Source organism: Dromiciops gliroides, chromosome 1 (assembly GCF_019393635.1).
Source record: "Dromiciops gliroides isolate mDroGli1 chromosome 1, mDroGli1.pri, whole genome shotgun sequence".
Lineage (NCBI taxonomy): Eukaryota > Metazoa > Chordata > Mammalia > Microbiotheria > Microbiotheriidae > Dromiciops > Dromiciops gliroides.
In genome coordinates, this window is record NC_057861.1 from 615,614,115 (window position 1) to 615,629,184 (window position 15,070).

At 42.0% G+C, this 15,070-nt stretch overlaps 2 protein-coding genes across 3 annotated transcripts in view; one reads left to right on the forward strand and one right to left on the reverse strand.

Annotated features, from left to right (window-relative positions):
* The window catches only part of ERP44 (endoplasmic reticulum protein 44), a 132,714-nt gene extending 124,497 nt beyond the window's left edge, over positions 1–8,217 (reverse strand). The window contains 1 exon segment of the mRNA XM_043979548.1: positions 7,999–8,217. Within this exon segment, the coding sequence (XP_043835483.1) occupies positions 7,999–8,055 (57 nt within the window). The 5' untranslated portion in view covers positions 8,056–8,217.
* Positions 8,218–8,374: 157 nt separating this feature from the next.
* The window catches only part of INVS (inversin), a 249,338-nt gene continuing 242,642 nt past the window's right edge, over positions 8,375–15,070 (forward strand). For both annotated transcript variants that reach the window (XR_006354232.1, XM_043979547.1), the window contains exon 1: positions 8,375–8,680. The gene's annotated coding sequence lies outside the window, so the exon portion shown is untranslated. The remainder of the gene's footprint in view (positions 8,681–15,070) is intronic.

The window sequence follows — 15,070 nt, forward strand, 5'->3', positions numbered from 1 at the left end:
GGGGAAGGAAGGGTCATGAAGATGAAAACGTAAAAGAACCAAGAAGCAAAAATAAGAGAAGGGGAAGAGAAAACAAAACTAAGATGTCAAATTGCAAAGGGTTGTAGAGAGTAGGTGAGGAGGAAATGGGAACTACTGAGTGTAAGGTGGATTCCTTTTTTCCCAAGAAGTTTAGCTGCGAATAAATGGAGAAATGGAACTACCATAAGAGTTGAAGAGACAAAAGATGCTTAATGATCTTTAAAGTCTAACCCTCTCAGGGGCGGCTAGGTGGCACAGTGGATAAAGCACCGGCCCTGGAGTCAGGAGTACCTGAGTTCAAATCCGGTCTCAGACACTTAACGCTTACTAGCTGTGTGACCCTGGGCAAGTCACTTAACCCCAATTGCCTCACTAAAAAAAAAAAAAAAGTCTAACCCTCTCATTTTACACATGAGGAAACCAAGGCCCCAAAAGGTAAAGTTATTTGTCCAACATGATGTCATCACATCACAAGAGAAAGCATAAGGCCTTGCTGTCCTTAAAGTATACCAAGAAGGAATTTTTAATCCTACTCTGCACTTTCGCAGAATGACAGATAATGCCTCATTAATTTCTACAATATAATTTGCTGAGAACATAAAGTACTTTTATGGATAATTATAATTTTTAACTTTATTATTTTAAAATCTAGTTTCCACAGACTCTGAGAAATAAAGCCATTTTTATGCTTAAATTTAGTTTTAACAAACAAATCGACACAAATTTAAAATGGCATAATTTTTGGAAAGAATTATGCAAAAGACCACAAAATGTGATTTAGGTATGCTTTGTTTCCTAATTTATAAAATGAAAGGGTTAGACTAGAGGACCTGTAAGGTCCCTTCTGGCTTTCAACTTCCGATCCTATAAGGTCTCAATGTTAATACTTAGCAAGAGCAAGGACTACACGACCAATGGAGAATAGTCAAGGGAAGGTGTTTTTTGAACAAAAGACACCTGAGCATGTTTGCAGAAAGATAAGAAGGAATCAGTAAATGCATGAAAGAGAAGAGATGACTTATGGAGCAAAGTCCAAAACAAGAGCAGATGGAATGTAAACCAATGACCTTGAAATTCTGTTATTAGTTTGAACAGGATCTTAGTGATAACATATATAGTAAAACATTCTATACTCTAAAAGGGTTAAAATAACTTACTAGTCACAATGGGATAAACAATCTACCCCCTCTTCAACATAAAATGAACTTAAAAGTCATTCTTCACATTAGTCTTCTCTTATCCCCAGCTCATTCATCCTTTAGGCCCCAATATTCCAGTTGATTGATATTCCTCTCTACTTTCTCTTGCAATAATGACTTTCTTCCCATTCCCTTTGCCATCCTCACATCTGGCCTATTAAAATAGAGTCCTATCTTCAGACTCTCTTTTCTCCAAAGCTTCTTGCACACATCAAGATACTTTTCTAATCCTTTATCCAATCACTTTTATCCTATCATTATCTTGCTGATGAGCTTTCAGTGGATTACCAAAGCCTACTGAATCAAGACCAAACTTAAGCTTAGGATTCAAGAGACTTACACAGTATGACTCTAACCTACCTACTTCAACACAAATATTCAGTTCCTATCTAAGTTGACCTGCTAACTACAAGTACATTCCCATCCCTTTGTTCTTTTGACTCCTCTTTTTAAAATCCTCCTATGCTCCCTTTCTTTGCATATTCAAATTTTAGTCATTTTTGTAATCCCATCTCAACTTCCACCTTACCCCAGAAGCTTTTATTGACTACATTAAGTTATAGTGACCTCTCAGTAGAAACCAAGAATGCCAGAGCTTAATATCATCCTGGATGTCTTCACCTGGATGTCTCTTTGGCACCTCAAACTTAACATGTCCATAATGAAACTTACCCTTCCCACTAAATCTGCTCCCCACCCTACCCCCCCAAAAATATAACAATGACCTAGAAATCATCTAGTTAAATGTCCTCATTTTATAGATGAAGAAACTCAGGCCAAGAAAGGCCTGAGATTCTAAGCCCCTTCAGAGCAGAAACCAGAGACTTACACAATGTATAATGGCTAGCACAACACTTTGCTCAGAGTAAGCATTTAACTACCTGTTGATTAAACAGAAAACACTTTTAAAAATCTCAATTTCCTTAGTTAATATTTAGTTAAAAACCAGGCTGATCTGTAACTTTACTGTGGGTTTTATTTTTTAATATACTGAGAAAATCTCCTATATTATTAGAGATAAGATTAAATGATATGTATGAGATAGTATAATTAGGTAAATGTAAGAACTGATTAAAAAAACAAGCATACCACCAAAGTAGTGACTGACTAATAGGTAGATATCAACTGAAGGGAGGAGATCTCTAGAGGAATGCCACAAAGTTCTACCCTTGGCCCTATTCTAGTCAACATTTCTATCAATGACTTAAGGTGGAGTTACAGATAACCTGTTCTCCAAGTTTTTGGCTGACATAAAAAACTGGGAAAGGTAATTAACGCTGGCTAATCAAAAAACTTCAATAGGCAGGATCAAAAAACCTGAACTGCCTAGAATCTAAAATAAACCAAATCTAAAAAGGCAAAATTGTATAAGTATATATAAAGCCTTACTCAGATTTAGAATAGAAAACAGTTCACATGAAAAACACTGGCACACTGTAATGGCCTGCAAGCTCAATGAGATCAGGTTAAAAAAGTTAATATATGTTCTAAATTTCTTCTTTACTCCATTCCCTAAAACTAATCCTCTTTCTTTCTTTCTTTTGGGGGGGAGGGGGAGAGAAGGGAAGGGAAGAGGAAAGACATCTTGCCTTATTACTTTACATAGAGAAAATAAAGACCCAATTTGAACTCTATAATTTCGCCTACTCCACACTTTCACATACATTTTCACAATCTTTTACTCTAAACTCAGAGAAAAATGAGGTCCTTCTTTGTCACAGTCAGCAATTTCACTTGTGCCCTTGATCCCATTCCCTTCCATCTTTCCCCTAGTAACTTGCTCTATACTTCCTTTCTCTCATGTTTAATCTCTCCCTTTCTACAGGCTCCTTCACTACTGTTTCCCAACATCTTCAGATTTCTCTCATCCTTAAACCTTTATTTGACCTTGCCAACCCCTCCCTTTCAATCAATAAATCAATCAATAAACATTTATTAAGTGCATGTATTATGTGCCAGGCACTGTGCTAAGCCACCCCCCCCCCAAAATAGGGCAAAAGACAGTCTCTGCCCTGAAGGAGCTTACCATATGACAGGGAGAGACAACATACAAATACATATATATATATATATATATAGGGGCAGCTAGATGGCGCAGTGGATAGAGCATCGGCCCTGGAGTCAGGAGGACCTGAGTTCAAATCCGAAGTCAGACACTTAACACTTACTAGCTGTGTGACCCTGGGCAAGTCACTTAACCCCAACTGCCTCACCAAAAAACAAAACAAATATATATATAAAGCAAGCTATACAAAGGATAAACAGGAAATAATTGACAGGGGGAAGGGACTAGAATTAAGAGAGGTTAGGAAAGAATTTCTGTAAAAGGTAGGATTTTGGTTGGGATTTTTAAAAAGTCAGGGAGGTCACTTAGAATGGCTACTCAAATTCCTAGAAAGAATGGTCTATTCTCACTATCTCTATTTAATTACTGAGAGTGACAACCACTTCCTGTTTCTCCAGGCCTTCCTAGACTTTGGTGACAGTAATTTTTCTTACTTTTATCAGTAATCTCTACCATTTTTCCCCATCCCACACAAAGGAAGGGCATCTCTCAAGGATCCAATCTTCCTTCTATATTTTCTCACCAGGCAAAATGGTCATCTATACCTACATGTTCAATTATTTCTTTTAAAATGACTAAAATGGGTGCAGCTAGGTGGTGCAGTGGATAAAGCACTAGCCTTGGATTCAGGAGAACCTGAGTTCAAATCCAGCCTCAGACACTTGACACTTACTAGCTGTGTGACCCTGGGCAAGTCACTTAACCCCCATTGCCCTGACCTCAATATACTTTTCCCCACCTTCATGCATTTGTGCTTTTTGGGGTTTTCACCCCCTTCATGCATTTTGCATTCCCTCAGGCCTGAAATGCTTCCCTTCTTCAAATCCTTAGCTTCCCTCAAGGCTGTACCTTCTCCTAACCAGGGGCTCTGTGAATTTTTTTTTAATATTTGGATAACTGTAGTTCCATATAATTGGTTTCCTTTGCAATCCTGGATATTTTATTTTATTCATTCTAAAATATTCTGAGAAGGGGGTCAACAAACCTCACTAAACTGCCAGCAGGGATCATGACACAAAAAAAGGTTAAGAACCTACATCCTAAACCCTTCATTGATGTACCCAATCATTAAAGCTCTCTCCCTTCTGCAGTTCTCTGGTATTTTCTCATTGGTGTACATGTTGCATTCCTGCCCCCCCCCCCCAGGGCAGAGGATTGTTTCATTTTTGTCCTAGGACAAAGCCCAGTAACTTGCACAAAACAGGGACCTGAGAAAGATTTGTTGAACTGAATTGGACAATGTTCAGAAAAAGGAAGTGACAGTCCATGGTTCTCTACTGTGGTCAAATCGCAATGGAAGAAAGTACTGTGCTCAGTTCTATGGAATACATTTTAAGAAGAATCTTGACAAGCTGGAGCATATTCAGAAAAGAATGACTAGGACAGTAAGAGATTTGAAACCACAGCAACTGAACTGAAGATATTTTTTTTCCTCAATGAGAAAAATACTTGAGGGCGAGAAGTGAAAAGAAGGGGACATGCTACAATTTTTATTTAAATGCTTAAAGGGCTGACATGCAGAGGAGACATTAGATCCTTTACTTGGTCCAAGACAGCAGAAATAGGAGCAATGTATTACAAGTTGCAAAAAAATAAATTCCATTTCCTTTAAACTTCTCCAAAGTTAACAAATGAAGGGAAAATTTCTTAATAAGTAGTTCTTAAAAGTGAAAAGGGATATGGGAAATAGTGAATTTCCCTCCTCAGAACTCCTCCAGCAGAAGCTACATAAGCATTTGTTGCAGAGAGGATTTCTGCTCATTTAAGGTTTGAAGTAAGTGATACAAGGTTCCTTTCCTGAAATGCTGTGACTCATTAATCTTTTCTCAATTTTCTTCAAGAGGTCTGTCAAGTTGCCATGGTCTGAACTAGACAAAAGCTTCTAAGAAACTATATCTGTTGTACAGTAGTTTTCCTGTTCAATATTTTTCATATTTTTGAATTTTCTTGCTTTTTCTCTCCCTCCCCCAATACTTTTTATATAGAAACACAAAAAGATGTGTTAGGATCTGTGCCAGTGAAAGGAAAACCTTTTTTTTTTTTTTAAATATGAGGCAATTGGGGTTAAGTGACTTGCCCAGGGTCACACAGCTAGTAAGTGTTAAGTGTCTGAGGCTGGATTTGAACTCAGGTTCTCCTGACTCCAGGACCGGTGCTCTATCCACTGTGCCACATAGCTGCCCTGAAAAGGAATACCTTTAAAGACAGGACCACAGGTCCACAGAAGTGGGGTTTTGTTTTTTTTTACATAAAAGGGGTTGTTGTAAAATCACCTCTAGACCAGAATGCCTTGGAGAAAAAAGCAGCTTCTCAACCACTGCCTCTGTGAAGTTAAGAACATATCTTCTACTTGTCACCTATCACATCTCACTATGGCTCTATTGTGGCTTCTCAAAAATAAATTTATAATGATTAGTAGCTAAAGCATTGGTATGTCATCAAATAATAGCAATTTGGAATGAGGATCTATATATGCAAACTACATTTAAGTTTATATCAAGCAACTTGATACAGTGAAAAAAGCCCTTGTTTTGGAGTCAGGGGACCTGGGTTCAAATTCTGCCTCAATATCTATGACCTTGAGCAAGTAACTTAACCTTCTGAGGCATCAGTTTCCTAACCTTTAAAATAAGGGGGTAAGTCTCTCATGTCTGTTCCCACTCTGACTCTATGATCACATGCACAGTAAGGTGACTGATATGTGCCTTTTCATTTAATGGACCTGTGATTTCACTGTTGTTGGGAATTCCTGAAAAGGAAACTCCCTCTTTCCAAATTATTACTAATACAACAGATAGTCTTTTAAGAAGTTTTCAATATTCAAATTATTTTCTTCCATTTTACTTAATAATCAATTCCATTTTACATAAACCTTTGTTTTTTACGTTGTTTCAATACCTTGTTTGGATTTTTATAATGTTTCCTTTAAAAAGGTCAAAGTCCGGGGCAGCTAGGTGGCAGTGGATAAAGCACTGGCCCTGGATTCAGGAGGACCTGAGTTCAAACCTGGCCTCAGACACTTGACACTTACTAGCTGTGACCCTGGGCAAGTCACTTAACCCCCATTGCCCCGCAAAAAACCCAAAAAACAATAAATACCTATAGGCACAACAAAATTAAAAAGGTCAAAGTCCTTAGTCTCTAAGACCTTAAGTCTTGGGAGGAAATTTTCTACCTGGGTTCCAGGGGAGCTCATGAAGATGGATTCCCCGACTGGAGGGGTCTCTTGTAAACTATCTTTTTATCTCACTTGCAACTTTTCAAATATAAACAATACTAAAACTTAGCACGTTGCTGTTGAAGCAGTACAATTATTTCCATATGATGGGTACTTCGTGTTAGCTGAACTGAATTGATATTCTAGTCTTCAAAGTAGTACTCACTATGAAACCCTGGGCAGATTCTTTAACCTCTCACTCAGACCCAATTCCTCAACTGCAAAGAGATGGAGGAGTTGGTCTCATCCTGTTGTACTGAAATGGTATTCTAGTCTTAGCAGTAACACTCACTGTAACCTCAGCCTCATTTCCTCACCTGCAAAAATGAGAAAGATGGGTAGGATGGTCTATAGGATCCCTTCCAATTCTAACAGTCTTCAATTCCGGTAAGGTTAGACTGTATTCTGGTAAATATCCACAGTGTACCTGTCCAGTATCACAAGAGGCCGGGCAAGCCTTAGCCCTTTTCCAAAGTTAAACTTGTCTAGGATGGGTCACCTAGGGTGTTACCATACTCAAGGTGTGTTTGGGAGACATGGATTAATGCGGGAAGGTCCTCAGTACAATGAGACTGGAAGAAGAGCTCAAAACACTGGGTGTCCCGGCAGATCTAAAAGGCGGGTGTGGGTGGGTGCAGGAAAAAGACCTGGCCCATTCCCCGGACCCAGTTCAGTGGCCGGGGAAGAAAGAAAGGGTTCAGGTGGGTTTGGAAGTTCAAGCTGTCTAGGAATAGCACCGCCACCGCGTCCCCCCACCCCTCGGGCAGAGTGTCAGCCAGACAAGTTCCGTGTTTCCAACCAATCACATGTAGCCACAACAGAGGGATCCACCAAGGGGCATGGTTTAAGGGGTAGAGAGGGAGAGAAACCAGCCGCCGCACCTGTCAGCTTCACACCCAGGGGCTTCCCCCACCACGGGTCTCTCAGGACAGATCTCCCCTCCGGCACCCCCACCCCCACCCCGCAGTGAGCAAGGCCACGCCCCCCCGACCCCGAGCCCGGTTCCCCCGCCTCCAAGGCTGCACCGAAGGAGCCTCCGTCTCTGTCCACCCCGCCCCCCGGTCCTGAGGAGGGGAAGGGTCGGCCTGCAGCGTTTCATTCAGACTCTAAACCCCCAGCCTTCCCTTCTCCGCAGATGTCTCATGCCCACCGCCCCTGAGCCACCGGCGCCGGGGCCGCCTGGGGATTCCCTCCCTTCCCAAGGTTCGGTGGTCAGGCCTCCCCCACCCACCCCCCACCACTCCTCAGAGGGCTCGGCCCCTGCTCTCCCAGCCCCTAGTCCCGGGCAACCCCACCTTCCCTGGCCCGGCCCGGCCGGCGGGAGCAGGCCGCGAGGGAGCCAGACCCTGGTCAGGGCAGGAGGCATCGGGGAGAGCCGGCGGGGGCGGGTCCGGCTCCGGCTCCCCTCCGGAGGCTCGAGCAGCGGCGCCTTGGGCGGAGTCGCGGCTCCTCGAAGTCCCCGGCCCGGCCAGCGGCGGGAGGTGTCAGCCACTCACCAAAAGCAGCAGGGAGCATCGGAGGTCGGGGGAGGGCAAGAAGATGGCAGCTTTCATTGTAGCGAAGGGGTCTCGGGCAGGGAGAGGCGGAGGCGGTGGCCAAGCTCCTGGGGGATGAGGAGGAGAACGAGGAGGTGGCGGGGCGGCGGTTGCTCCTCAGGCGACTGCAGCGCCTCGTCCTCTCGACCCGGGGCTCCAGCAACTAATACCCGGGACAACTTCCAGAGAGGGCCCGCACGCCCTCACTTCCAGGTCCTGGACACGCAGGAGCACGCCGGGAACTGTAGTCCTCAAGCCCTTACGAGTCCATAAGGGTGCTGAGAACTCGCTTTCCCAACAAACACCGCGGCACTTGAAGGATCCTGGCTGATTCCACTCCGCCGGCCCTCCTCCGTCCCCACCCTCACCCCCACCCCCTCGACCTCCACTTTCCGCGCGTAGCAGTTTGGGATCTGAAAGAAGACCCTTATGAAAGAGCGGCTGTCTGACTGAACCAAAACTACAATTCCCAGAATGCGCCGGAAAAGCACTGTCGGGGGTGTCCCGTTAACGCCCCTCTTTCCAAAACTCTGCGGAGACTAGCGGCGGCTTCTGAGCGGAAGTATTCCACTGGGGCCTGGAGGGTTGGGGGGCTTTTGCCTACTTCGGTGGAACTGCCCGTGGGATGTCGGTGCTGGAGGAGGTATGGGTGAGTGGGGGCGGCAGGGACGGGGAATCACTTTGGGAGAAGCTCGGGGCTTTCCCTTCATCACTGTCGAGGGATCAAATCAGCTACCCTTCCTCGTGTCTCATTTCTCGGGGTCCCCAGGTGACAAACTAGGGAAAACACTCCCCCCCCTCTCCAACAAGGGGAGCACAGATCCCACTCTTGGCTGCAGGTATCGAGGAGATGCCTAAACTTCCACCTTCCCGAAAGGATTGCAAGCTTCATGAGGGCAGGAGCTGTTTCCTCTTTCCGTATCCCCTGCTCTTAGCACTGTGCTTCATAAATGTTGATTGATTGGAGGGCACATCCATCCGCCCAATGGGAACAGTACCCAGAAATGGTCAAACTGCGTGTAGGGAGGAGGAGGGGGAACTGGAAGATAGCATCAATCCCAGCTAGCCCAGGCAGGGAATCTGATTTTGGTTCCCCTGCACCTCCCCCTCCCCCAAATAGTGGTCCTACCCTATAGGCTTAGGGTAGCCAACTCATTCTTAATAGCACATAAGAACACGTGCTTTTTAGTATCTAACTTGTGTTTATCTCAGTAGTCATCTTTAGTAACATGATTATTTCCAGGATGGGGACAACTGATGTACTTGAAACCTAAAGAAAGTTTTTAGGTTCTGTCAAACGCTTTTAGAAACATAACCCAGAGTGATGGGGATCCCTCCAGGATGTTTCCTGCCAAAATGTCAACCCAAGCTTTAAATACAACGTGAGTGGGGTGCCGCTAGGTGGCACAGCGGATAGAGCCCCGGCCTTGGATTCAGGAGGACCTGAGTTCAAATTTGGCCTCAGACACTTAATACTTACTAGTTGTGTGACCCCGGGCAAGTCACTTAACCCCAATTGCTTCAGCAAAAAAAAAAAAAAATACGTGAGCTAGAACGCCTGGCCTTCAGCATTGTTAAGAAGACACATTCTCTAAAGCAGAGATTGATCCAATAATCCTTGTCACTGACAAAGGGTAACGCGATCTAGGTTGACTGAAGAGATTTGTCTTGCTATCCTGCCAGATCCTGAGAGTCTCTGAGGTTATAGTAGCATGCTTTTAGCAGAAATACATTTTTAGATTCTTGGTGCTAGATACTTCTTTGGAACCAAACTGACCTAAGTCAGGCTAATAAATGTTTTTTGGGTCTGAAGAATAATCTCTTTCTAAGGAGTAGCCCAAGGGTACTAGCTCCTCCTTGAAAACTGGTCCCAAATACTGATGTTATAGCACCAGAAAGAAAATTCAGTTCAGTTCCTAACCAAGATATGAGTACCTACTATGTGCAAAGTGCCTGATAGTTATGACATGTACTTTGGTCTTAAGGAGTTTGTGATCAAATGGGAGTGAGGGTTTAGAAAATAGAACACAAATAACTGATAAAAGAGATTCTGATAAGGGCAAAAGGGTCTATCCAGGCAAAGTACGATGAGACATCACTTTATGTTGAGAGATATCAAGTAAGGTTTTGTGAAGAAAGCAGTACCTAAATTAGGCCTTAAAGAAAAGTACTTCAGCAGAAATTGGCAGGCCTGGTAGAAAAGGAGAAAGAACTCCATTCTAGGCATAGAGATAGGGGAGGGAGGGATAGTAGTCTAGTAAGGCTAAAATGTAGAGCATTAAAAGGGGAGTAGTTGGAATTAGATCCAGATTGTGAAGAACCTTGAATGTCAGGAATAGAAATTTATGATTTGATTCATGGGTTGGAGACAAGTTGGAATTCCTTGAGGCATTTACAATAAAGCAATTGAAACATTTAAGAGCTTTGAACCTGAGTGGTTGTAGAGGTATTGGAAAGGAGGAACATGCAAAAGATATTGTAGGGTAAACTCATCAGTTCTTGGCAACTGATGGGATATGGAAGGCAAGGGAAAGGAAAGAGTCAATAATGACAGGTTGTGATCCTGGGTGGCTGATACTATAAGCAGAAATAAAGAAGTTAGCATTAGGGGTCATTAGATAAGGAAAATGTTTAGTTTCTTCTACAATTTAAGTCATTATAATTGTATTGATAAAACAATAGCGTTTCCCATCCATAATAATTATACTACATTCCTAAACAGTAGAATATGATTGGAGACAAAATACGATTATGTTAATCTCCTTGTAAAACCACATTTTTCATATTGAATCACTTTTGATGACAAATTATGGTTTGCCAGAGAACTAACAAGAAATCTAACATCTCAAAATTTGTGTTTTTCCTTGTTATACATAAGGAAGGAAAACTCTATTCTTCATGGCTATAGAAGAAAAGAAGACAGTTTGATATCATGCCTCTAACTTGGCAAATTTAGCACCTTCTTTCTAAAGTGTTAACTCAAAAGTTAATCTCAAAGTTGTCAGGAACTTCAGAGGTAAGGCAGAACACTACCCAGCAAGTAGCACTGGTCTTAAATTCAGAAGTTTTGGTTTCAAGGTCATACTCATAGTAGTGTGACCATGAGGAGGTTGATTAACTTCTCAGCTTCCTATACTTCATCTTTAAAATAGGCATAAGAATATTTGTCCCATCTACCTTACAGTTATTGCAAGAGAAGTGCTTTGTACAGTATCAACAACATTGTGTGTTGATCAACTGTGATAGACTTGACTTCTCAGCAATACAATGGTCCAAGATAGTTCCAAAGGACTCATGATGGAAAATGCTCTCCAAATCCAGAAACAAGAACTGTGGAATCTAGATGCAGATTGAACCATGCTATTTCTACTTTTTTTGTTTTGCTTCTTTGAGGTTTTCCCCTTTTGTTCTGATTCTTCTTTCACAGCATGACTAATGCAGAAATATGTCTAATGTGATTGTACATATATAACCTATATCAGATTGCTTGCTGTCTTGGGGAGGGAGGGAGAAAAATTTGGAACTAGAAATCTTATTAAAAAAATGTTGAAAGCTATCTTTACATGTAACTAGAAAATAATAAAATACTTTTATGATTAAAAAATAAAAGAGTACAAGGCTTTCAACAGAAAAAAAAGTGCTTTGTAAATCTTAAAGTGCTATAATAAATATGTACTGTTTGTTATTGTTATATTTTATCCACCGTTTACTTGAAGCTTGACTTCCCCTGAGAAGTGGTCATCCAGACTTTTCTTAAAGATTTCCAATGTAGTAGAATTTGTTACTTCCTAAAGCATTCCATTTCATTGCTGGTCAGTTGTAATTATTGATCAAGCAGTCAGTAAACATTCATTAAGCTTTTATTATGTGCCAGGCACTGTGTTAAGTGCTAACAATTCCTCCCCCCCCCCAAAAAAAAGTCCCTGGCCTCAAGAAGCTTACAATCTAATGGAGGATATAGCATGCAAACAAATATATACAAAGCAGGATATATACGAGATAAATAAGAAATAATTAACTGGGGGAAGACACTGTAATTAAGAGGGGTTAGGAAGGGGCAACTAGGTGGCACAGTGGATAGAGTACCGCTCCTGGATTCAGGAGGACCTGAGTTCAAATGCAGTCTCAGACACTTAACATTTACTAGCTGTGTGACCCTGGGCAAGTCACTTAACCCCAACTGCCTCACCAAAAAAAATTAATAATTTTTTTAATTTTAAAAAAAGAGGGCTTAGGGAAGGTTTCCTGTAAAAGGTGGAATTTTGGTTGGGACTTAAAGGAAGGGAGATTGTAGTGAAAATGGAAGTGAAGAGAACATTCCAGGGCTGGAGGACAGCCAGTAAAAATGCCCAGAGGTGAGAGATGGTATGTCTTGTTCATAAAACAGCCAGGAGGCCAGTGTCATTCAATTGAAGAGCATGTGGTAGGGAGTAAGGATGTAAGAAGGCCAGAAAGGTAGGAGGCAGCCAGGTTATGGAAGGCTTTGAATGCCAAACAAAGCATTTTGTATTTGATCCTGGAGGTGATTAGGCAGCTGCTAGAGTTTACAGAGTAGGAGGTAGTGATGTTGATTGAACCAGCACTTTAGAAAAATCACTTTGGTGGCTGAATAGAGAATGGATTAGAGTAGAGAGAGACTTGAGGCAGGCAGGCCCACTAGCAGGCTATTACACTAGTACAAGAATGAGATGATAGGAGCTGGCACTAAAGTGGTGACTGTGTCAGAGGAGAAAAGGGGAAAGATTTGAGAAATGCTACAAAGGCAAAATCGACCAATGGCAAAACAGATTGGATGGGAAGATGAGAGGTAGTGAAGAATCTCAGATGACTCCTGGATTGTCAGCCTGAGGGACAGGGAGGGAGTGTTGCTCTCTACAATAATAGGGATGGTGGTGGTAGGGGAGAAGGTGTAGGGGGAAAGATAATGAGATGTGTTTGGGACATATCTAGCATAAGATGTCTACAGCAAAGCTTAAACTGTGGGTCCAGACCCCATATGGGATCACATAACTGAATGTGGAGGGAGGTCATGAAAATTTGGAAAGCAAAAGGTTACGTATACGTGTTTTATATACCCATATACCCAAATTAAATATAAAAATTTCTCGGGCAACAAGGAGTCATGCATGAGCGGAAAAAGTTTAAGAAACCCTGGTCTACAGGATACCCATTGAAGATGTCTGAAGGGCAGTTGGAGATGCGAGATTGGAGGTCAGCAGAGAGATTGGGGCAGGACAGTTAGATTTGAGAATCATCAATATAGACATGGTAACGAACTTGCTAGGAGATAAGATCACCAAGGGAAGTAGCATGGAGGAAGAAGAGAAAAGAACCCAGGACAGCACCCTGAGGGATACCTACTCATATGGCTTGATCTGGAGGAGATCCAGCAAAGGAGATGGAGAAGGAATAGTCAGATAGGAGGAGAGCCAGGAGAGAGGGGTGTCCTGAAAATTAGAAGAGATTATCAAAGAGGAGAAAGGGATCAGCAGTGTCTAAGGCTACAGAGAGATCAAGGATAAGAAAGATTGGATTAGGAAGTTTTCTGGTGTGTTTTTTCTTAGCTACCCACCCTAACTTTTGACTGCTGGTCCTGTTTCTGAGCTGTGGAGTTGAGCAAAATAAGTACAATCCCTCTTCCATTAACCAATCATCAATCAGCAAATACTTATTAAGTGTTAAATGGTGGGGACACAAAGACAAAAGAGAAACAGTCCCTTGGGACTTTACAGTCTAACCCAGGGAGGCAGCTGGTAAAAACCTAAATCTATTCAAAGGTCTTCAAATATTTTTAATTGTAGTCTATAAATAATATTGCATTGTGTTGACTCATATTCACTAAATTGATGCCTCCAACTCCACCTTGATTTCAAAAGTGAAGTATTCTTTCCACACAGATCTAGTTTGTCTGGGCTGTTCATATGAAAGCCTTGGACAGGGACTTTATTTCCACAATTATATTACCTGTAGCTTAATCCTAATTTATTCCAGATAGAAGTGCATTTAAGACAAAGCACAATGATCAAATTCAGTCCAAGATTTCACTTCAGAATATCAGTTTAAAATCAGTCATAGGATAATAAAAGGGTTAGAGTTGAAAGAACCTTAGAGATTGTCTATAGATGTGGAGACTGAGACCTGAAGGGGTTGAAATCTGTATAAAGTTTGTGTGACCTTACTATTTAGGGTCAGAGCAGGGGTTAAGAGTCAGGATTTTCTGACTAGTGACTCCTGAATCACTAAATAACTTCCGGACACTCCCAAATCATAGATGGAAGGTCTCTTAGGTCATATTCTTCTAGCCTCTTACTCCCTCAGTATACCCTCTACAATATACCCAGAGGTGACCAACCATACTGCCAGACCAGTGATTTTTCCACTACACCATGCTGTTTTTAACCTTTCAAGAAGAATTTGGGGATGGGCAGGGAGAGATGGGCAATAACTTTCCCCACCCACCAAGCATGCCTTGGGCCTTCATTAGGCAACATATGTAGGCTATGTGAACATGTGCCCCACAGAATATATCAATCTGGATTTTCCTGTGTAGTGTCAGGAGATGAGAGAAGAAAGTTTTACTAAATGAATCTGATTTCGTTAATAGGAGCATTCTATCCAGTGGTGCAGTTTGCAACCCATTCATGCTTTTTAAACTTGTAAAAGTCTTATCTGGTCCCTTCCACAGATTCTCCAAATAGTGTTTCTAACACACTGGAAATAAATTGGGAATCTTAACATTTCATAGGTTCTAGTGAAGTACTTGAGTTGCTATACTAAGTGACCAGTCTCATAATAGCAAGCGATTATACCGTGCTATAAGGTTTGCAAAATGCTGTATATTTGTTATTTCATTTGGGGTTTTTGTTTTTTCACAACAACCCTGGGGGGTGGGTGCTATTTTTCGCCCTCTTTTCTTTTCTTTTTTTTTTTTAACTTTTTTTTGTGTGTGGGGTGGGGCAATGAGGGTTAAGTGACTTGCCCAAGGTCACACAGCTAGTAAGTGGCAAGTATCTGAGGCTGGATTTGAACTCAG